At 40.5% G+C, this 22,384-nt stretch overlaps 3 protein-coding genes across 7 annotated transcripts in view; 1 reads left to right on the plus strand and 2 right to left on the minus strand.

The window, feature by feature from the left end:
- Window positions 1-12: 12 nt before the first annotated feature.
- Window positions 13-9,361, minus strand: zgc:172271 (uncharacterized protein LOC100000381 homolog). 2 transcript variants are annotated; one of them, XM_034533195.1, is made up of 17 exons: window positions 9,128-9,197; window positions 8,628-8,791; window positions 7,772-7,871; window positions 7,452-7,628; window positions 7,170-7,332; window positions 6,999-7,063; window positions 5,117-5,274; window positions 4,802-4,988; window positions 4,574-4,722; window positions 4,399-4,489; window positions 3,087-3,134; window positions 2,769-2,951; window positions 1,941-2,088; window positions 1,563-1,645; window positions 1,290-1,474; window positions 611-797; window positions 13-515 (listed from the first exon to the last, which is right to left on the minus strand). In XM_034533195.1, exons 1-17 carry the CDS (start codon window positions 9,180-9,182, stop codon window positions 472-474), a joined length of 2,187 nt encoding a protein of 728 aa, XP_034389086.1. In that variant the 5' UTR covers window positions 9,183-9,197; the 3' UTR covers window positions 13-471. The 2 variants fall into 2 exon arrangements, with proteins under 2 accessions (XP_034389086.1, XP_034389087.1); XM_034533196.1 differs by having other exon boundaries at window positions 13-797; window positions 9,128-9,361.
- Window positions 9,362-9,492: 131 nt separating this feature from the next.
- Window positions 9,493-18,213, minus strand: sfi1 (SFI1 centrin binding protein). Of its 3 annotated transcripts, none has more exons than XM_034533194.1 (31): window positions 17,606-18,213; window positions 17,454-17,525; window positions 17,198-17,322; window positions 17,023-17,117; window positions 16,803-16,920; window positions 16,607-16,709; window positions 16,336-16,492; window positions 16,059-16,220; window positions 15,856-15,926; window positions 15,674-15,766; window positions 15,488-15,585; window positions 15,329-15,395; window positions 15,034-15,164; window positions 14,865-14,946; window positions 14,590-14,768; window positions 14,419-14,494; window positions 14,079-14,174; window positions 13,916-13,992; window positions 13,702-13,804; window positions 13,506-13,602; window positions 12,869-13,029; window positions 12,707-12,781; window positions 12,114-12,188; window positions 11,838-12,014; window positions 11,572-11,765; window positions 11,437-11,496; window positions 11,067-11,319; window positions 10,894-10,981; window positions 10,633-10,765; window positions 10,441-10,540; window positions 9,493-9,816 (listed from the first exon to the last, which is right to left on the minus strand). In XM_034533194.1, exons 3-31 carry the CDS (start codon window positions 17,218-17,220, stop codon window positions 9,715-9,717), a joined length of 3,246 nt encoding a protein of 1,081 aa, XP_034389085.1. In that variant the 5' UTR covers window positions 17,221-17,322; window positions 17,454-17,525; window positions 17,606-18,213; the 3' UTR covers window positions 9,493-9,714. The 3 variants fall into 3 exon arrangements, 2 of the variants coding, with proteins under 2 accessions (XP_034389085.1, XP_034389084.1); XM_034533193.1 differs by having other exon boundaries at window positions 17,198-17,308; window positions 17,606-18,194; XR_004609506.1 differs by lacking the exon at window positions 9,493-9,816 and having other exon boundaries at window positions 10,894-10,902; window positions 17,198-17,308; window positions 17,606-18,194.
- A 333-nt stretch (window positions 18,214-18,546) lies between these two features.
- The window catches only part of eif4enif1 (eukaryotic translation initiation factor 4E nuclear import factor 1), a 14,937-nt gene continuing 11,099 nt past the window's right edge, over window positions 18,547-22,384 (plus strand). For both annotated transcript variants that reach the window (XM_034532252.1, XM_034532251.1), the window contains exons 1-7: window positions 18,547-18,912; window positions 19,552-19,702; window positions 19,886-19,959; window positions 20,445-20,572; window positions 20,947-21,221; window positions 21,666-21,864; window positions 22,009-22,172. In XM_034532252.1, coding sequence (XP_034388143.1) covers window positions 19,607-19,702; window positions 19,886-19,959; window positions 20,445-20,572; window positions 20,947-21,221; window positions 21,666-21,864; window positions 22,009-22,172 — 936 coding nt within the window. In that variant the 5' untranslated portion in view covers window positions 18,547-18,912; window positions 19,552-19,606. The remainder of the gene's footprint in view (window positions 18,913-19,551; window positions 19,703-19,885; window positions 19,960-20,444; window positions 20,573-20,946; window positions 21,222-21,665; window positions 21,865-22,008; window positions 22,173-22,384) is intronic.

The following is a 22,384-nucleotide window of genomic DNA, read 5'->3' on the forward strand; positions in this document are numbered from 1 at the left end:
TCATAGTTGTAGTAAGTTGTTCTTCCTGTGAAGTTTGGATATCTTTATTCAAACCAAAGCTTCAATGTCAAACAGTCTGTAAACAAGTGTAAGAGCTCCTTTAAGACTAACAAACAATAGTTATAGACATTAATTTAAAATGGCATCTCCATGTATCTTATATTACCAGTCTCACACCAATAATTGATGCATGTACAAATTTAACACATGGTTACATATCCATATTCTACACATCAATTTCAAACCCATATGTGTGCCATTACACAACATTTTAAGTTACAATGGCATCTGAAAGTTGATTGTCTTTATCCTTTAACGTGTATCAATAGTAATAAGGAATAAAGAAGAATGTCGTTGAAGCGATACCAGTGATGGTTTGCAGACATCGGATTTGGATGGAACAAGATTGTGGATGAAGGGTTGAACCACTGAGTAGCAAAGAGAAAAGTAACTTTCCCCTCTGTGTGTCCATTAGAATATGCTGCACACGTCCTGATTACAAAACTCCAAGATATCTGCCATAAGGAAAATACATATAAACATTAGCATGTGGGCGGTATTGTGATTATTCGTTTGAGAATCAAGCAGGTGTATCTGACTACAGTCGTACCAGAGTGTGTGCAGTTGAAGACCGTTTCTGCATGACTGTAAAACTCCTCTCCGAGGATGGTGCGGTAGTCCATGTGGCGTGTGTGCATAAAACAGTGAGTTGCATCTTTGAACAGCAGATCACTTTCTCCATATTGCAGAGACTCAAAGAGCTTGAACTCTGTGTTTGGGTTGGCTGCAAAAGTTTCCTATAAGGTAGAAAGAGAGCAAGTAAATATGGACCTAAACCCTCCCGCTCCTTTCCGCGATGCCAAAGATCATAGTTTAACTGTCGGTTATGATTTCAGCATAAACAAAAGCTGGAATCAAATGTCTGGTCAGATTTGTACTTTTTCACTGTTTAGATAATTCCTGATTTAAATCAATCATGTACATCTTGAAAATATCTTGTACAGTTGCTTGTGATACTTTACACATCTGAGATATACGTCTTTTTCTTTGTGTATTTATATTTCTCAAAGTAAAGCATCAAACTGTGACCTGAAATGAACCTGTCCAATAATGCAATGGCAAGCATTGTGGCATTTTACACAAGGCTACTCGAAAGACATCGTCAAGACTTTCCTATTCCATGTGTCCCACACTGCAGCTTTAAGGGTTGACAGTCCACATAATGTGTAATAGGACATGATTTGAAACACTCCAATTTATCAAACAAAAATCTGTTCCCATAAGCTGACCTGTGACTTTATGAGGAAGTCGTGCACTCGTGCCGTGAGCACTGATCGCGTCATGATGCTGTTCGGTGGGATGTCTCCGAGGTTACAGCTCTCCCACTCTGACAGCGGGGCCCGACGACCATCAGCACAAAGCAACTCGTAGTCTGATGACGTCCACCCCTCTGCCCAACCAGTGGAACTTAAACCTGCAACAACAAGTTACTTAATATACATTCAGTACATGTTAGCATCAGCGTGCATGTTTATGTCAACATCTAATCTTGATTATCTTACCGAGGATGTTTGCAAGAAGGTTGTGTTGCTCGAGGAAGGCCACGTCGCCGTAGCTTTTACCACTGGGATCTCCAACCAGACACCTAGGAACAGGCAGTAAAGTGTCAAGAGACATCCATGGCTCAAGGGTTGAGAAATTTGTCTGTAAAAACGTTGGCGTCTATTCAAAAATGGAGGCAGAGGCTGAACAAGTTTAAACGTTCTACCGGAGCACCATAAACCTAATCCTCATACATCAACTGCAGAAGTCAAACAAAACCAAAACTGTCCTAATGGCTGGATACCACAAAAGATATGCAATATTCACGAAAACCCTGTAAAGGCTCCACACCATCAATCGCTTATGAACCGAAAGCTTTTGTTCAGGTGGGCACATACCTTAATGCCCCCATGTTGCCATAGTAACGCTCATTGTGGTTGTCAGCACAGCGTTTGGTGGCAGCCTCCACGGTGCCTCCCAGACACACTTTACACAGATTCCCCTGAGAGCCAGGAAGGCAGCCTTTCCAGAACACGTCGTTGTACACTGAGAAAACACAAAGTGACAAACTGTGTGTGTATGTGCGTGTGTGTAACAATATGCTTAAAATACCAACAGCATAAAGTGTAAAGGTCAAAAGGTCACAGCACACAGGGAAGAGATCAAACACAAGAGGACTGCTATTGTAAATATGAAGTGACATTCTGGTTCAATAAAGCTTATTATGCAGCTCCACATGAACATTGGGGGACAATATGAGACAACGAGCCCCTCTAAAGACACATGCAAAGGGCCCAGCCACCTCTCCCACTTAGGAGCAAGACACACAGACGTTACAGTTGTACAGCCTCTTTTTGTTGTTGTTTTGTGTCTCTTTGTATTCGCAATGCACCTCTCTGTGGATTTGTGTCCCTTTGTAGACAATTTGAGTCTCTGGTAGTTGTTTTACCTGTTTCCATTGTCCTTGTGAGTCTCTTTGTTGTCCTTTTGTCAGTCTCTCTAGTCGTTTCTTTGTGGTCAATTTGTGGTTATTTTGCATCACTTTGTAGTTTTATATCTTTTTGTGTCGCTCTTTAGACGTTTTATGTTTCTTTGTTTGTTTGTTTCATTTTGAGTCTCTTCCTGGTTGGTACGTGTCTCTTTAAATGCTATGTTGTGGGTGAAGGTCAGTGGGCCCCCTCACACTTTGTAATCCATTCATGCACATGAATGGATTGAAACAGTACCTTGGTTTGGATCACAGGGGGAGCTGCTGTTATGCTCCAGGCTTAATGTGTGTCTGTATGGCAGCAGCCAGCCTGCAGGGCTGTACATGTGGCCAAGACATGAGCGGCGGCCTCCGAGGTTCCCCATGAATACGTTTCTGCTGGAGCGCTTCACCACTGCCACACCCACCACTGAGGGCAACACTGAGGAGAGAGGCGGTGGCCGTTTTCAATGTAAAGACAATCACATTAGATACCAAGATTATTGTATGAAAGGTGCCATTTGAATAAAATAAATTAGGATTGTTGCAAGTTGTTTTTTTCAAATTGCTGTCGTACCGTCTGTCTCCAAGTGGGTTGATCCCTCAGAAAGGACACATTTTCCTCCTGAGAACATAGTGGAAACAGATCAATGTCTTTTAATCAATGAAGACTACGACTGAAGAGAATGTAATGATAATTAAAAAGTGTTTAGTTTATAAAATGTAAAAGAAATAGGGAAAACTCTGGGTAGAAAATGGTGGTTAGTTGCAGTATCAAGTGCTGCAGGCAGAAAGGCAACTGAAGGTTGAATTTTCCCCAATTAAAATATCTTAATGATGAAAATCAGGACAAGTTGGATGGTGTATATTTACATCCATCATTTGTTTTATGCAAGATTTATATATATATATTTTTTTTTTAATCCCAATGCACTTGTGTTATCATTTATTATTATATATTTTATTATCATGGGCAGTCATGGCTTCTCAATTTTGAACGACTATGTTGTTTATAAATTGCCTTATTATTATTATCATAATTTCTACAAATCCAAAAGAAATCATGACCATGACATTTTCCCAGAGATCATGGTAAGGTCTTCAAATAGCATGTTTTCTTATATATATATATATATATATATATATATATATATATATATATATATATATATATATATATATATATATTGTGGCATCACAAGGGGACAGGTAATGGAGGGACGCTACAGAGTGGCCACCAGTGCAAAAACTACATCTCCCAGCCTGCCTCACCGCTCACCCAGCTGCAGCTGCTTAAGGCACCTGATTGAGGCAGGGCTGGGAGACTTAAGGGAGAGCGGAAGGTGAACCCACGAGCACCTGGAAGAGGACAACAAGGGAGAGGACCTCGTAGCCTGGATTCACCAGGATTGAGTTTTTGTTTGGTTAATTAACCACTTTCTCCTCCGGGATGTTTTGTGTTACCTAACTGGACCTTTTTTTTGATACTTTGTTGTTTTTGGATGTTACCTTGCTGGTGGGATGGGAAATAAACCTGGACTTTTTGTTAAATACCCTTGGACGTGCCTGTGTTCATCTCTCTCTTTGCACCGCCCCAGGCTAGCCTGTCCTAGCGACAGCCCGTGACACTACAATATATATATACTAATTCCCACCAGTATTAAAGCAAACAATCTTCCTATCTAAGCAGCTGAAACAAGCAAATGTTGGAATTTTTACTTCATGGATGACTTAAAACACCGATAAATGATCAAACTTGTTGGCAAAATAAATCTCATGTCAGTCTGATAATAGATGAAGTGACTGATTGTTTCAGGAATAATGACTTGCTTTTTGAGAAGCCTCTTTGCTGTGAGTAAAATGTGTTTTGAGAATGTAAGCAGTCTCACCATAATATTCTGTAACTACAGGGACAAGACCACATTTTCCTGCGATGAAAGAGTGAGTTGCATCCAGGGAGACGGCATCCACCTCATCCCTCTGTAGACAGAATTCTAGTGTTTTTTCAAATGTGATACAACGATAGCATCCCGAGATCCTGGGATTCACACTTGAATGACTTACCTTAATTTTCTCGATACAGTCGCGCATTGAGATGGCTTGGACACACACCAGCGGGTCTGACTTAATATTGAGAGCCCACTGCTCACATTTCTTCTGCTCTGCATGGCTAATACAGCACCATCGTACAACACTGTCCTCCAGTGAGCTCCCTGCACACATACAGGTTCAATGAGCTCATACAATCAGTCTGTTTTAAAATTTAAAAAATAGCAATGTGGGTACAAGCACCTTCATGTCCAAGACCTTTGAGGAGTGCCACATAATCCAGCCCCAGCACCTGACTGACGTCCATGTCATCTGGCAGAACAGCTAGTTTATCCGTCAAGTCCTTGAAAAGAAGGTTGTTTTCTCCAAAGGAAGATGAGTTGAAGAGTTGGAAGCGCCGTCTCTCTCTCCCTCGTTGGCCAAACAGCATCTAAGCAACAATAAAGAATCCTTCAAGAATTTTTTTGGGGTATATGAACATGTAGCATGGAAACAAAGTTTTAGATATTTGTGGGGCAAAAGTGGGGGAAATAACGAATTAACAAAATAAATAATTACCTGTACAGTCAACAGAAATTTGCTAGCAATCTTGCGAAAGTTAAATCTGGTGACCGTTCCGCCTCCTGGACCACGACCCAGATTACAGTTTCTGTAATGGCTGAGAGGAGCTTGTGTGCCATCTGTGCATAATAGCTTGAACTCATCTCCATCACTGTCTGCGAGAACACAGAGAATAGAGGCCTGCTCAGAAAGGGTCGTCATTATGCCTTTATTAAATAGACAGAATTTGCAACTAAAATCTGGACTCAAACTGGGGCCGTTGCAGTGACATGGTCAGTATCTTACGAGTCAGCAGGATGTTGTGTTATTATTAAGCAGCTGTTTGGTTCCAAATGTGTTCTACTGAACACTGGATGTTATTTGATTCTACTAATTTTTTTACAAACAAGACAGTGATCCTAGAATGGTCAATATTTAAGTTTGCATTTGTATTTCTACTGTATCTCTATCACTTAAAGTGGCAGACGCTGGACATTTCAATCATTACCAGCTGTGATAGGGACGCAGGTATACCTGGCTCGAGGCGGGACAAAGGAGGGGAGACCACACATGAGTTGTAGCTAAAAACTAGAACATTTCGCAAGAAATTTAGATGGTGTGGCATGGGGAAGGAGAGAGTATTACAAATTACTAGTATTATCAATAGAGAGGAAAGACTGAGCCGAACGCGCTGATATATTTGTTATCTTGGTGGAGTAAATATAACCGGAGTTACTGTGAAGCTCTTTCTCCTCTGATCTCTCTATAAAAGACGACACACATGTGCGGGCGCGCACGTGATGTTTGACGCGCGCGCACGTGACGTTTGAGCAGGTGTGTGTCCCTGACTAATCTGGGTATTTCATGAAAAAGAAACTGTTGAAATGTGGAATGTCACAGAAAACCATAACTCTGATCACAAAAGTGTGGACATTAGGAGAGGTTCAAGGCTTTTGTGAACGTGTACGTGTCCTTAAATGTGTTTTTGGGTTTAGATATGACGGCTTAATCACAGTTTACAAAGTGCTCTCACTTCTTTAAAGAAAGAAAATCTGGCTCTGGTTTTACAATGGAGTCGGATGGGGCAGAGTAGGACTTGCTCGCTCGTTAAGGCTTCTCCTGACACATGTGGGAAACATTGTGGATTCTATCGACACATGTGAGGACCGGCACAACATTCCCTACGTTTTGATCCATAAATGGTGTAAATAGAGTGCCGACTGTGAGACTTGTGGCAAAATACGTTTTTGTTTTTTGGACTTTCGGTTGCTCCTCGCACACTCTGGCAGTTGGCTCTGTTACTCTAGAGCTGAACATTCCAACCACATACACACCCATTATAAACTCTGAAACAGCCCAGAAATCTTCCGAAACTTGAACAAAGAATGAAAAAATGTCCAATTGGGCAAATAAGCTCCATCCATTTGTTAACGTTTTAAACTTTAAATCATTTCTCTACCTTAATGTATGGAGACACAGTGTGGGCACAAAGATTAGCGTAGATTAGCGTTTTCTCTTCCGAAACCCCATTCAAGTGGATGGGACAATTTCTCGCCGTTTTTTGGCGTTTTGGGGGCTAAGCGCCGGGCCGATCTCTTAGTATCGAAATAGCACACGATTCCCGATCAGGCCGCACGTTTTGATGTATTTTGATGCATCTGCGAGCTACGCCTTGGGAGTTTTAGTGGTCCAAAGAGGCCTGCTCAGAAAGGGTCGTCATTATGCCTTTATTAAATAGACAGAATTTGCAACTAAAATCTGGACTCAAACTGGGGACGTTGCAGTGACATGGTCAGTATCTTAAACCCTTTGCCCCCATGTGGCATCAGAAAAGACCTTTAATTGTAACATAATACATGAATGGTAAAATACAATAGAAGTATAGTATAAGATAGTTTACCTTGAACACTTTCAAGGGCTAAATGGTCCACAAATGCAACATCTCCTGCCCCACTCCTGAGACATCTGTGACAGAGCAAAAGAGCCATTTATTTATATGCTGGACGTGTTTGAAATTGAGCAAATGTGGGTTGTAAGTGGAGAGCTTTGTTGATTCGATGTTGAGGCCGACCTGAGGGCCCCATGGCTGTTGTAAAAGGGCTCACTGTGGGACATTTCACAGTGGGAATTCTTCTGGCGAATGTAGGACTTCTGGCCTTGGCACAGAGAACACAGAGTTGGTGCCATGGCAGCAGCTCCAGGAACACAGCTGGCACTGAAAAAGGTACTGACGTCTGGTCGAGTGGAGAAAAACAAGTCAGGGGACCATAAAACCAAAAAATCCAAAATAGAAAACAAGAAGAAACTTCCACACGCTACTGTTCTCACTGGCAGCTGATTATAATTGCATCACCCCGACTGAGGGGCTGCTCCTTCGACCAGTTCAGGTAGTTGCGGGACAGCAGGAAGCCGAGGGGAAGACTCCATCCAGCCGTCCATCTAAACCCACTGTGACAGCTCCTAAGGCCCTGCAGGGATCGGATGTCCAAACTGCTGTTTCTCACCACAGCCACAGACAGAATACAGCCTCCTGCAGGACTCAGCACACACACACACACACACACACACACACACGCACACGCACACGCACGCACGCAGGCACACAGACAGACACTCAGACACTCGTGCTGAAAAGACATAGTGAAGTAACTCAGAAATCTGAAGTAAACCTACCGCCACTGTATATCTCCTTGGCGATGGTAACGAGGCCAAACTGTTTCACTGCAGAATAAACTTCTCCTGCGTCTAACGTCACAATATCAGCACGATTTGCCTGAAACGAAGAATTAAGACAGTGAGTTTTAGTGAAAGGAGGACTCAAAGAAGAACTCACTATAGTTAATAAAAGAAGGGGTTTCATCACTCTGGACATTTTGTTGAAACACCTTTTCAGTTAAGATGGACAATTAACTTTGGCTCTTCCATCCCACATACCAACCTCTAGCCCTGTTAACAGGTTTTCATCAAGAATAGAGCTAAACTGATAAATCCTCTGGGTATCGGCTTACTGTGTATGCCAAAGCCATGTAATTGAGAAGCAGCTCATCTCCACTCCATCACATCTAATGTCCAGCAGGGAGCACTGACTAACCCTATTCATAATTTTGTTACCAAATATATGGGATTCTTATCAAAAAGTGTACCCTAACAAAACAATATTGGTTGTCTTATTGTCATCTGATTTCTTTTAAAACTCAAATATTGGTATTGGCCACAAACATCCAGTATCAGTCAAGCTCTAAACACAACTGTAACTGGCCTTGTTCATTGTTGCAGAAGGCTTCATAAACCCCCTGCCCTGATCTGTCCAACAGCAAAAGTTATGTGAGACTTATACGATAATCTTAATATTTTATTACAAAATATATATTTCATCAATCTCGTTTCTATACGTCTCTTTTCCAACTCGTATTTTTTTTCTTCTATTTATCTCTGAGACTTTAATACGAAATGCACCTTGGCATTTTCAATCGATTTCTTTGTGAATTTGTAAAAACATGACACTGCATTTAGATGGAAGATGGCTCACCCTGATCCTGTCGATGCAGTCGGTGGTGCTGGACACTCGTATGCATGAGAGTCTGGCGAAAGCTGCCACAGCAGCGGGCGGCAGCACGGCCACCAGAGCTTTAGCTAGTTCTGCACACTTCCTCTGTTCTGGATCCGACACTGTGCACCACCGCATCTTCTTACCTAACATGGAAGTTCAAACAGTCCACACAAATTAAACAAAATATAACAGAATTGGTTTATATGTTTATTTTTTTTTAAGTAAGATGCAGTTATTTAATGCATTTCTTTGTGCATTAATTCATGAAGAAAATCTAAATCAATTAAATAATTGTACAACATATATAAAGTTTAAATCAACTTTAATAATATCCACACAAAGAGGGCAGCAATCTGGCCATAGACAACCAATTCAACATATACAAAAGAATACAAATATTATTTACAACATGAGACTGAATAGGAAAATAAAATAACTTAATCATGAAAGTAATAAACTAGTTTAGTAACATAACTCACCCCTGATGCAGCAGACAAAGATGAAAAAGAGTAAAATGGCATTTAGTCCTTGCATTCTGCCCCGTTGTATATCAAAGATTTAGCTCAACAGACAGCTGTCTTTTCGCTTAGTCGGATATCCCTGAAACTGTTGTCCAAAAGTATTAGAGGCATTGGTGCTAGTGGATAAATAGAAAGCCTATTGTGCAAGGGCAGCTCCGCTGAAAAAGTTGTTACTTTTTTTTCCACACATATGGAAGTATTTAGCACCATCTGTCATCTGTGTAAATGTCGCAGTAAAAGCTGCTGTAAGGAACTTGGCTACAATGCCTTTTGATCAGTCAATACAGTTTACATGGCATTCAACAGAAATAAAAAGCAATATATGGACATCAAGATATGTTTTAATTACAAACTGAGTGCAGTGGTACAAGTATACATGTTAATTCTAAAATATGCAACAGCTGGTGAAAAGTTTTCTAATTCAATTATTGTGTCAGTCTTTGTTTTATTTTAAGAAATGTGATCTAAGCAGATAATGTTGTAAACACAGAGCGATCCGTTTCCATCTCTTCTGTCTTCTGATGGAGAAAACCCGCTCCTGAAGACTAGAGGGCAGTCTGTAAATGCTGGATCCTCTTTGCATGTCGCAACATTGTTGGTTTCCGTTTCGCCAGTTCAGTGGACAGACCGTCGATGCGCTCCTCCAACTGTCAACATCAAAAACGTTGGCTGTGATACCAGTAAAATAACTTTTGAGTCTTTGATTTCATGCCACTTCTCCTCATGTGACCCTCTCATTGTTGGCTTTTTCACAGACGATGATTTATTGTTCAAATGGAAACCACAAAGAAGGCATGAAAAATGTATGCGATAAGCATACGTGATTTGGTCAGTCACCTTTAAATAACTGTCCTCATGATCAGCACCTCACAAGCCTGTCTCTTTCCATAATAAAACAAACTCAAACAGTTAAATGTATTTCTTTCTGATCATGAACTGCAGTCAGTCTTGCTCACAGTGTGTGGAAACAGTTTAGCTTTATTTTTTCTCATTTGCTTTTTTAATTTGTGGGTCACAGTTGGTTGTAGTGAGAAGGTATTAAACACTTAAAAGATAAAGATACAAATTTGCTAATTCACACTTAAGCCCCACAACATCACAAGTATTGATGGAATTTAAAGATTTGGGGTGCAACAATTAAGGAACAGTATATCAATCATTACTACAGTATCATCTCTAAAGTGTAAAATACAAATTGAAGTAACAACACTCTGCAGTGCAGTCGCTCTGTTTGCAATATTCATAAGTGTCAAATTATCTTATCTTCTTACCTCCTTTAACTCTTGACATACAGCATTTTTTTCCATTTGTTCTTCCTTTCCACTGGTCTGCAGCCAGCTTTGTAAGACCTCTTTTAGTCTTTGCCAAGCCCTGAGTCGACACACACAATCACATATCCATCACTGTGAACTGTGTTCGAGAACCTGAGAGAAATTAAAAAACTGTTGTCACAGATTTCATACCGGAGCTGCTTCCGGTCCTGTTGGTATGTCACCATGTCCAGCTGAATACTGAGCAGTTCTCTGGTCAGAGCTGAAGTTGGATCCGTCACCAGATCTTCTACACTTCCTCTACTGGTTGCTCTCCGACGTTCATCTAGAAAAAGCACAACAAAAAAAGTTTATTGGCATTTGTGATTTCTGTATATTCAAAGCTAGACAATCATATCATTTTATAGTGAATCAAAAAAATAACCCATACTGGGGAATAAAAGTGCATCATACCTGAATAAACTGACAAATGTTGTTCAAACGCAGGGACAAACTGATGAGGAGCATCTCCAAAACCTGAGCTGTTAGTACTCTTCCTCAACTTGTGAAGAAAAAAAAAGCAGACATCATAACCAAGTCAAGTTATTTAATTTAGCTTTGAACTCATTCAAACAGGTGACTATTACCATATCTTCAGTCACAGTGGTCATGAAAGCAGAAGGGGGTAAAAGAACGCCTTGGTTTTGGGTTTCCTGAGGAGAGTCCACAGTGGACATGCTCGGTTCAGATGGTGACACGTTAGAGATGATGATGCTCTGACGTGTGGATAGAGGATGGAGGCAGGACGACGCTGTGCGAAGGTCTTGCTGTGAAGGACGACTAAGTTGCGAGGGTTTCGGGGCTGCTTCAGTGTTGGTGACGGCAGTCGGATTTTGGGTGCTGAAAAAAATAAAAAATAAGAAGCTTTTGTCAGTTCCTTTTGCTGAGTGAGAAACATGACGTTTTATTAAAAGCTAATTTCTAACTTGAAATACATATTTAAAAAGATATTTGTACATTATTTTCAGTGGAGACACGCAGCGTCGTGGCTGACGTCGAGGCTCACGGCTGAGTTGTCTGCAAAAAAATATAAACTCTGTTAGACAAGAGTCCAAGTATTGAACAAAGATTCACAGCTTGTGATAGACTCACACTCGCAGCTTGCTAAGGACTCCATCTTCAGCTTCCTGCTCCTCTGAGTCAGATGCACATGTAGCCAAACAGAAGGTCACGCTCTTTTTGGGTGAATGCCCTTTGACCTCTTGCTCTCTTTGACGTTTACACAGTGCCCGCTGCTTCCACCGCATCGCACAACGCTTCACCACTCTCTGGAGATGTTGTGACTTCTGCAGGACACAGGCAGACTTGATGAAACAAAACTCAAATTTAACGTCTGAAGTGACACAAACTCAACAAACCTGCTCCTGGCTGTGCTGCGTTAGGCTCGTTGTGAGATCGCTCATGTGAGCAGCATATGTGAGGATGCATGTCACGCCCTCCCTCAGCAGCTGGTCTCTGTACACCTGAGCAGCGCTGGCCGCCTGCTCTTGTTTCCTGCGCTGCTCTGTGACCTGCAGCCTCCAGCCATACAACACCTGCAGCAAATTCACAAAATATTGAAAAGGCGTGAGCACAAATTCTCCAACTCAGTGCTCAATATTGCAGTGAAAGACATCTGTGCAGGCAAATGTTACCTTGGCCTGAAGTGTGAGGGACCAGTGCCAGAGCGCTCGCTCCGTCTGCTTAGCTTCTCTCCGTCTGTGCTGCAGCTGTTCGCGGGAAGGAAACCAAAGTCACAGCCAGTCTAACGGCACCATATAAAATCACAAATATTGATCTGACTATATATATATATATATATATATATACACATACATACATACATATATATATATATATATATACACACATACATATATATATATATATATACACACATACACACATATATAAAACAAATACTCATTTCCTCCACTGTATAGAGCTGGACAACCATAAGAAACAACATCATATAAATCACAAAAACAAATAAAAACTACAGTTGGCTGAGATTGTATATTTTAAGGGGGTACGCAAGCGATTTTATACTTCAATAACGTTCGGGGAAATGTGAGAGACATTTTTTAAAATGATAATTAAAAAAAGAAACAGTAGAAGCCGAGATATCCTGACTTTTAGTCACTAATATCAGTCAAGCTAAGCTGAGTTCTTCAAGACAGTAATCTTTCTGTGTAAAATCAGTACAGTTAAGAGGCTAAAGTGTTTGGGGTTTGAAAAGGAAACATACCTTAATTTTCCACTGGTCAAAGTACGTCTGGTACATCTTTAATCTCAGCAAGAGGATTCCCTGTCGTCTCATTACCTATGAAATAATCACATCTTTATAAATCATGTTGAGAAGTTTACAGTGGGGGTTTATATAACAGTTCGGGGATATTAAAGTCACAACCTTGTTTTTCTGTAATTGGTTGCGATGGTCTTTCCAGGCTTTCAGTGCTTTCGAAAGGAGTTTGGAGTCATGTTGCTGCCTGGCTTTTTCCATGCACATCCTCTCTCGCCGAGCCTCCCTGGTCTGCTTCCTCCATCGTCTGAAAGAACGCAGCAGCCGCACTAAACACAGAAAAAGTGTAGAACAATTTAGGTACATGCGCCTAATCTGAACAGTATACTTACACAACAGCAGCAGTTGCCAAATCTGAGGTGCAATACTCTAAAAACAGATGATACAAAAGTAGATGATGATGGCTCACACGTGTCTGGGAAATAGATAATTGTAGAAAGGATTGAAAAGAAAAACTTTTTTTTGTGATGAATGTTTAAAATCTTAAAGTTTTTACTTTTTTTTTGTGAAAGAACTCTTTTGTTTCGTCTGTATCATTAGGTTTTCCTTGCGCAAGGGTTTCTCTTCATCACAGACTAGGTTGTTTTGTGTATCATCTTTGAAAGTTGTTCAGTTGCATTAAACTTCCAAACGCTTAGGGAAGTCAATTTCATATAAAAACAATGGATCTGAAACAGAAAATATGGATCTGAAACAGAAAATAAACATGAAAATGTTCTTGAAAATATACTGCATGTGTTGTTACCTTGATTTATGGACCTCTGAGCCTTGTTGACTGCTTCCCCCTGCTGGTGTCTCTTTGAAGCTGCAGATGCTGTTGCTTCCCTCCAAGCGAGAAACACCTTGACAGATTTAGTGCAAAGACATCAATAAGCAAAGGTTCCCACAAAGAAATAGCCATGACAGGTTTTCATATGGAGGGCACTGGACTGCTTTATAACCTTAAGCTGAAGGAAGTGCTGAAAGTGATTCTGCGCTCGCTGCTCTGTGAGCCTGACTTCTGTCTGCAGCACCGCGTTCTCCCTCCAAACACACAGAACCGTCCTGAGAAGATGTCATTGAAGTAAAGCTGGCTTAAATCATTCAGATGGAGATTATATGGGAGCAGACGTCAGATCTTGTAAAGGAATAAACGTAAGAATTTGTGTTCAATACCTGAGAAATGTCTGTTTATGTTGCCAGTAAAGTTCCTCTGCGTGACCATAAATCTGAGACATCTGGAGGTGGTGTTTCTGTGAACGCAGCGGGCGAAAGTGCATCAACTTTATCTTTAATACTCCAACCTTAAGAAATGGTGTGATTTCAGATGCCCACACACCTTCCAGGCAATAAACGTGTTTTTGAGGAGTTTAACTTCATGGTAACGCTGCATCTGTTTCACTTTGCTTTTCTTCACTCTCCGGCACTGAACAAACTGACCGAACACACAAGAAACATTATCGCACGCACAAAATATTGATACACAAATTCGATTTCAAACACACGGGAGCTGTGTTATAAATTAGATGCATATGCAACACATAAAAAAAATTTCCTTCTACAACTTTCCAGACCACCGTCTGTCTTTCTTTGAACCGCGAGTCAAAAGAACAGATGTCTATCAGCTGCTGCTTGAACAAATGTTGTGCAAACTGGACAAACAAGTACTACAGAGTTACCTTCTTCCATTTATCCACAGCCAATGTCATGCAGCGCAGGTCACCCTGATGACAAGCCTGCAGCTCTCGATTCCTCCTGATATGAGTATTCAAAAACATGTGTCAGTCGACAGACGAGCAAGTTTCACCACACTTTACTCAAATACTTCTGCAGCTCTTCGGTTGGTTCACCTGTCTCTTATCTCAGTGCTGTTGTCCTTCCACTGTGTCATCGACCTGTGGAGAAGTCTGTGACGGTACAGACGCTCTGAAGCCTCCTGTTTCTCCTCTTCGTCAATTTGCTGCTCTGTCCGTTGCCTCCAGTGAGTCCAGGCTTTCTGCAAGTGGCAGCGCTCCACGTGCAGAATTGCCTGGTAACAACGAGTTATCGGTCAGTATCTGACACACAACTGAGCTCCTAATAAACAACATGCAGTACTTTGTGCTTCCATTTCCAGCTAACATACCATCCGCTCAGAGAGCATCCGTTCCTTGTGTTTCTCTAATCTTCCCCACCAGGAGTAAAACACCAAAGAGTACTGACGCCGCCTGATAACACAGTGATCAAACAAATCGTGTGGAGGCAACAGACAGCAATAAATCACACAAGTACAAAGCCCAGGGTTCATAACTCACTGGTGAAAGACTTCTGCCTTGTGTGTCCTCTGTTTATGGAGTCTTCTCTGTAAAGTAAACTCAACCCACAAGTTGAAACACAGAGGCAACATGCCTTCCGCAAACCAAATGTCGGCACGATGCTCCAATTCCTGCAGAAAAACAGCGTCTTTTTGAGTTTGCAATTCAACTATATGTAAGAGTTAAGGTCAAATATCATCACTCATATTCCACCTATTGTTTGGCTACATTTTGAATGAATGAATTAACTTTTATATTCTGTGTCCTTATTCTCATTTGTTGGATCTAAAAATACCTGCATGTGTTGCTGTTCAGCAAGTTTCCCTCTCCAGTGGTGAAAACATCTGCTCAACAGAGATGTGCTGCAAAGAGAACAACAGGAACAACAGCTCGGATGCTACAACATAGAAGAACGACTATATTTTAAATGCAAGTTAAATGTAAATAAAAGCACCTGTGGTTAGTCACTGCCAATTCTATTCGGGGTTGGAAACTTTTGTCTTCAGCCTCCTCCAAGCGGTCCTGCCACAGCTTCCAATGGTTACATGTTATCTATGAAAAAAAGAGTACATTTTTAGAAAGGTTACTTGATATATGTTTTGACACAGTAGTATTATTATGATAGAGCACTCATTATTACGGTCTGATGATAATGTTGGACAGCCATGTTATTGCTCAGTCGGTGTGTTTTTTTTCTGATGACGTTAAGAGAAAGTCCCTGCAGTCCAGCATGCTGCAACAAGAACACACTGCGATCAATACTTTGAAGAATGATCACAATTTCGACTTATATGCAGTTGCTTAAGTCGGTCTTCGTCATACCAGTTGATGATGATGATGACTCCGACTTGCAATCCTGTTTTTTTCAGCTTCTTCTCTGCACAACGACACATCTACTGACACGCTCAAGAATCAAACAACTGTTCTGATCATTAGAAGCCCAAACTATCCCTCACTGAACTACATTTGATGCTGTTTTTGGTTGAAAATGAAATATGTGTTTATCTTTTTTTGGCTGAGGATACAAGCTTTCCAGCGTTCCAGCGCTCGGCGCTTAGTGATCCTTATCGCCAAATGCCCTGCAGCCTGCAAACGGTCTTCCTCGCATCGTTTACGATGCAACGCACTGCTCCACTTACTCCAACACATCATTACCAGACGAAGATCGCAGGCAAGATGTGCCACAGCTGAAAGTTAGGAATTATAAAAAAAAACTATTGAGGCTTGAAAATGAGAACACATGAGGTATAGTATGGATGAACTTGTGGTGTATATTACACTAGGAATGTAATTTATAACAACCTTGTGACTTTTTCTTGGTTTGGAGGGAAGACACATAACTTTTCCAATCATGCAATGTTTTTTTCTTCAGTCTGAGCATGAAGTGAAGTGCAGCTTTGGATTCTTTCTCTTTCTGGCAACAAGCAGCTGTGTGCATTTCTTTCCAGTGAAGCCAAGTCTTTAAAAGAAAAGAAAAAAGACATCACGCAGAGCACAAAGTAAGGAGATCAGCATTCATCACACATAATGTTGACAGCATGTGGATCATGTGTGCGTTGGATTATATCTTTACCCTGCTCTGTAAAGTGAGCACCCTCTGTTTCAGGGCTTGATCTTCTAAAGTGTGAAGGTCTCGATGCTGCTGCAGCCGAGTCCTCCATAATCTCCACGCTGAACTGCACAGGTGAAATAAACATATTAGCATTAAAAACCAATAATTCACAAAGCATTATAAGTGTATGAATTGTAAATATTATGAATGATCTTACTTTAGGGTTGCAAGTCTTTTGTGCTCAAGTGTAGACTCAAGCATTCTATTCTTCATTCGCCTCATTTCTGTAAAAACCTCCCATCGTTCCCAAACTAGACGTATCCGTTGCCTGTCAGCTATTTAGGAAATAATTAGAACAAAACAGCGGCTTGTGATATCTAACAAAACATAAGGTTTTGCAGTTAGATATACTCTTATTGTGTGTGCAAACATCATACCAAATGATTGAGCAGTGTGGACTTTGCTCTTCTTTTCCCTGCGCAATGACATAAACATTTGCCAGCTATGGAATGCCAAGTTATACAGATAATACCTGAAACACAAAACACAACATTAGCAGACACAACAAATATCTGTGAACAGCTGACTGAGTTACAGGACTGTATCCTGTACCTGTAGTGACATTCTGCCCGCATTGCAAGACTCCATTCCCTCCTGGACGTCCACCACTCGTCTCTCCATCCTGCAAAGGCTCGTTTCAAGACCCTGGTGTTATAGTGGGACCTGTGACATGTAATCTTGGATTAGAGAACTCAGGGTCAGTTAGCACATTTGAAACCCAGCAAACAGACTTTTATCCTAGCTTTAAAGATAACATTACTTCTTATTTAATTGACTCCAGTTTGCACAAATGAGTTTAACATGTTACTTGGCTTTATGAGGGAGAATTCGGCCGAAGGTGTTCTGCATCCATATCTTCAGGAACTTTCTTGCCAAGTGCCTTAAGTGGTTGAAAAAGGTTGTTTAAGTTATGAATGATAAGATGAGAGCGATAATACAGTAAATCAAGTGTCTCAGCACCTTATTCTCAGCTCCTTGAGTCTTCCACCTTTGTTCCAGCTGTATCCAACTCTGTAAAGGAGCTTTCTTGTATGAACTTTGAGGACTTGTTTTCTTTCACCACCAGAACTGACACTTCTTGGTCGGGGTCTTACTGGATCTGGCTCCCTGGCGTAACTTTGCATTATATTACACCAGACCACCAGTGTACATAATCTAATATAAACATGAACACCAACATTTTACCAAATGTTTAAGTATAAAACTAAATCAAAACCTTCATCAATGTGGACAAATTGTTTGGGTAACTAAGTGCCGCGCGTTTGGTTTTCCTTGTCACGTGAACACGGGTAGAACTCTAGGGTCTGTTCCAGACATAGCCGTCAACGGCAAAAGGTAAATGAACGTTTTCCCATGCTGCGCTGAGTTCAGGTTGAGGGCGTTAAATGTGTCTCTCTGGCATTTCTACACTGTTAAATAATCCTTTGAATCTGGAGCTGATACAAATGTTATAAAGCCTTATTTTGAACAAGATTACAATATACAATATTTTAATTGTGACATATTTATTATCGCTGTGCTGTGGTGAAGACAGAAGGTCTGGAACGCACCCGAGGTCCTTTCAGTGTAACGGCTACGCACAATGTCAGACCTAGACAGCCCGTGAGGGCGGGGTCTTTCATTTTCACAAAGAAGCATCGGGAGACGGCTATGATTTTGAACAAATCGGGCAAACCCCAAGATAATGAGTAGGTGCCCTAAATATTGCCTTGTAAATATTCTAAATTCAGTGTAAGTTAAACCCCTACACATCATGTTAGATTTTCTACCACAGTTTGTATAGCTGCAAAGAATATCTTACTTGCAACACGTGATTACTATATTATAAATTGAAATATGAGTATACAACACGGCTAACACACACCAGACTATATAGGATTTTACAAAGGCGCAATGGGCACAATGTAATCTTTCCTAGGACCTTCTTAAAGCGGTGATCAGAGGAAAATTGCTGCTACGACTTAGAAAACAGAGAAAGAGCAGACAATAATTTGAGATTACACAGTCACCGTGTAAATTAATTTGTTGCCTGGACTTGTGTTATTTTGTTTAGTTACCCCAGTACAGTGTGCGTTTGCTGATATCATTGAAACAACTCAACCGGTTTACGAATTTGGTACTCGCTGGGTGGGCATTATCCCCATTCCCTAGCTAGTTAGTTAGCTAGCTAGCTAGCTAGCTAAGGGTGCTAGCTTAGCTAGCTAACTAACGTGAACTGCCGCTACTCGGCCGTTAGCAACCAGTGGTCCACACAACAGTTAAACTGAGTAAGTTGGTATTTTGTGTTTTTCTAAAGCTACTCACTTGGTTAACCAGGCGTTTCTACACATTTTACGTTTGATACCCTGGATGATGGTCATGTTAACTCTGTGTTGGACGCTAGCTTTGCTAACCAATATATGGGGTAATTGTTAGGCTATATTTTCCTGGTAAATTAAATGATAAATAATTCAACGTTAGCAACAGATTGTAACACCGGTCTGTAACGTTACTGGCGTGAGATGCATTTTTTAATGACTTCGTTTATGGTCCAGATACTAACTTTACAAGCCATTAGTCAATTAGCGCTACGGCTAGGTAAATAATGGTAATTGACGTGTCACGTCTCATGTCAGCGGTCGATGGCTGTTGTCAATTAACTTGCTAATTGGCTAGCAGCGTTTGCTAAAACTGTCCTCATGTAAGTTAACCCGATATGAGGTGGAGTTTATTGATCATATGATTATAATCTGTTGGCTGTATGTTCTTGTAAGAAGCAGGATTGCTTTTTACCAAACAAGTTAAATACCCATAAGCAATCAAAGTAATACGTTTATCATCAAGACTATATGGTCCAGACCTTTTCTAAATTAACTCAATGTAGCTGCTTGATAAACTTAGATTTTAAATAAATTTGTTTCCAACAGGAACTAATTAATTCTTGGGCTGGAAGCTGGGAGTTTATTCTGTCTGAAATCGGTCATGGAGAACAATGCTTGTGCCGAGCAGAAGGATGGTGATGCTGCTGTGGACCAAGTTAAACAGCCAACAGCCACAGCTTCTTACAGATACACCAAGGTAATGAGAAATACCAATGATATTGTATAAAGGCCATACAGTGTTCTTCTTTGCGCTCTTTTTTTTTCCAATTGACCAAAGTGTGCACGTGTGTTGTAGAATAACAACAACCAGCCAAGTTCCTGATATGTGAATTCACAGCTGACCATTAAAAACTAATTCTTATCATCAATTATTATACAGGATGAGCTTCTGGAAATAAAAGAACTGCCAGTCTCAAATGAAAGACCAGAATGTCTTTCTGAGAAATATGACAGGTAAGCATGACTTTCTGTGGGGGCATGGAAAAAAAGTGGATTAAATTTAACATACTCAAGTTCAGTATATAAAACAAAGCACATGTGGTCTAACTTCAGCAGCATAAGTTTGACCACATCTTAGCATACAGATCAAAGTATGCAATAGATTTTTAGACAAATAGCTGGTATGATTAGAAATTAGCATTCCACTTCGCTAACATAAAAGATTAAAAAACACTGTTGTAGTTGGTTTTAAATTATGTTGGCCATGCTAACTTTACTAAATGCAGTTAGATTGTATTGGTCTTTATAATGGCCAGAAACAAAAAATACATTCAACATATAAGCTGTGTCCTATATTAGCTATTTTTTATATATATATGCAACATGTAAAATATATATATATATATATATATATATATTTTTTTTTTTGTGATATCATTTTAGTAAATTGTCTTGCTGATTGAGTGTTTTTAATTGTGTCAAATGGTCTTTTGATACAGTGATGGTGTCTGGGACCCTGAGAAGTGGCACGCCTCACTGTATCCCACTTCAGAGCGTAACTCTCCAGTGGAAGGTTTTAAAAAGGACTATGTGGATGACAGAGTTCCTTTGAAACGAAGAATTCCAGGTAAATAACCCAAAGCCAGAAATCTAAAGAGTAGGATTTAAACCAAAACATGGGTCACAACTTGATCTTACTTTCTGTTGCAGGATGTTTGTCAGAGGTGTTCCACTGATGTATCATAATTCTTATCCAGAAAAGATTTCTGTAATTGTAACGCTCACAACTCCTGAATATTCAGCAGCTAAATAAGTATTTGAGCTACATGCTATTGTAAGGCAACAACGTAAATGTGGCAGAAATGAAATTAATGATATTTCTTCTGAGAAAATTGGAAGATCTTCCTTAATCTAGGCTTGCTTTAGTTTATTGGTTTGGTTATGATGTGATCGTTGGTGTTAAACATCTAAAGCTGAGCTTATTTGCTGCATTGTATTCAGATCCTCGAGAGCGGTTAAAGGAGGATGATCTGGATGTCATACTAAGCCCGCAGCGACGCAGCTTTGGAGGTGGATGTCAAGGCAATGCTGCAATTGCACCCCACGCTCGTCGTCCAATTAGCCCCCTGGAAAATAAGGAGAATGAGAGTCTTCGTCTAGGAGGGGCACGCAGAATCGGCAGTGGCCGCATAATTGCTGCCCGAGCCTTTGAGAGAGAAGCCCGTGTGGAGAAAGAGAGGGAACGTGAGAGAGACTTTAAGGATAAAAGATTCAGGGTTGGTGTTTGTTTTTTTTCAGTCCATCCAGAATGTATTTGTATAGTGTTTAGACAGTGAGGCGTTCAGTACATTGAGATTGGCTTTTTAAAAAAAAATGTTAATGCAAGTAGGATTGCCACGGAAGAGTTTTGCAAAATCACCAAATGCATACGTCCTGTAGTTTGTCACAAAACTCCCTGTAAAGATTATAAAGAGATGTCTATGCATGGGGAAAAAAAGCCTTAAGCTTTAAAATGGTTGTTCACAAGTTTTCTTGTTGTCTCACTACTCTAGTGTTTATTAAACACTTTCTATGAGAAACATGCTGCTTGGACATAACAGTCCTGCTTCTCTGTACAGTTTACTCTAAGAATGGTCACATTCATTTAATATATTATTTGCATCTGAGTTTTTGTATCATCTATTTGATATGGCGATATTATATTGTCTCGTCATTTGCAGAGGGATTTTGGTGACAAACGGGTGTTTAATGAAAGGAGAAGGAATGACTCTTATGCAGAGGAGGAGCCGGAGTGGTTCTCAGCAGGTCCCACCAGCCAGTCGGAGACAATTGAACTCATTGGATTTGATGACAAAATCCTTGAGGATGATAAGCGCCGGTCCAAGCGGTCAAGGAAGCGGGCAGAGTCCATAAGAGAAGGTATGTCAAAGCATAATGCAGTTTAACTTCTTTTTTTAATACATTTTGTATAATCGGTTAACTGCATGTTATTATTTTGATAACCGGTGTATTGCTATTTCTATTGCTCTAGGAATACTTAAGATTGCCTTTTTTGTTGTGCAGCAGTGGAATGTAATGGTGGACAGGCAGATGAGCGAGATGCAGGTTTGCAGTCTACTGCTGATCAAGAGGTTCCCCACCCTGATGTTCTGCCTGAACAGACGACTGGAGACTTTGACTTCAATGAATTCTTCAATCTGGAGAAGACCATGCCAGGACTGGCCTCTGTAAGTTTTGGGGTGCACTATTTTTTTTGTTAAAGTTTTGAAAGTGTGAATGTCAAAAATTGCATCTTAAGGTCCTGTTTCCTGACAGTCTTCTAATCAGTATAAACTTTTTACAGTAGAGGTTTTGAAGTGTTTGTCCCTCCCCCTCAAACAAACTTGCTGGCCATGTCCTACAATAACTATTTAGAGACTAGATTTGACAGTTGTGGCAC

Source organism: Cyclopterus lumpus, chromosome 5, assembly GCF_009769545.1.
Source record: "Cyclopterus lumpus isolate fCycLum1 chromosome 5, fCycLum1.pri, whole genome shotgun sequence".
NCBI lineage: Eukaryota > Metazoa > Chordata > Actinopteri > Perciformes > Cyclopteridae > Cyclopterus > Cyclopterus lumpus.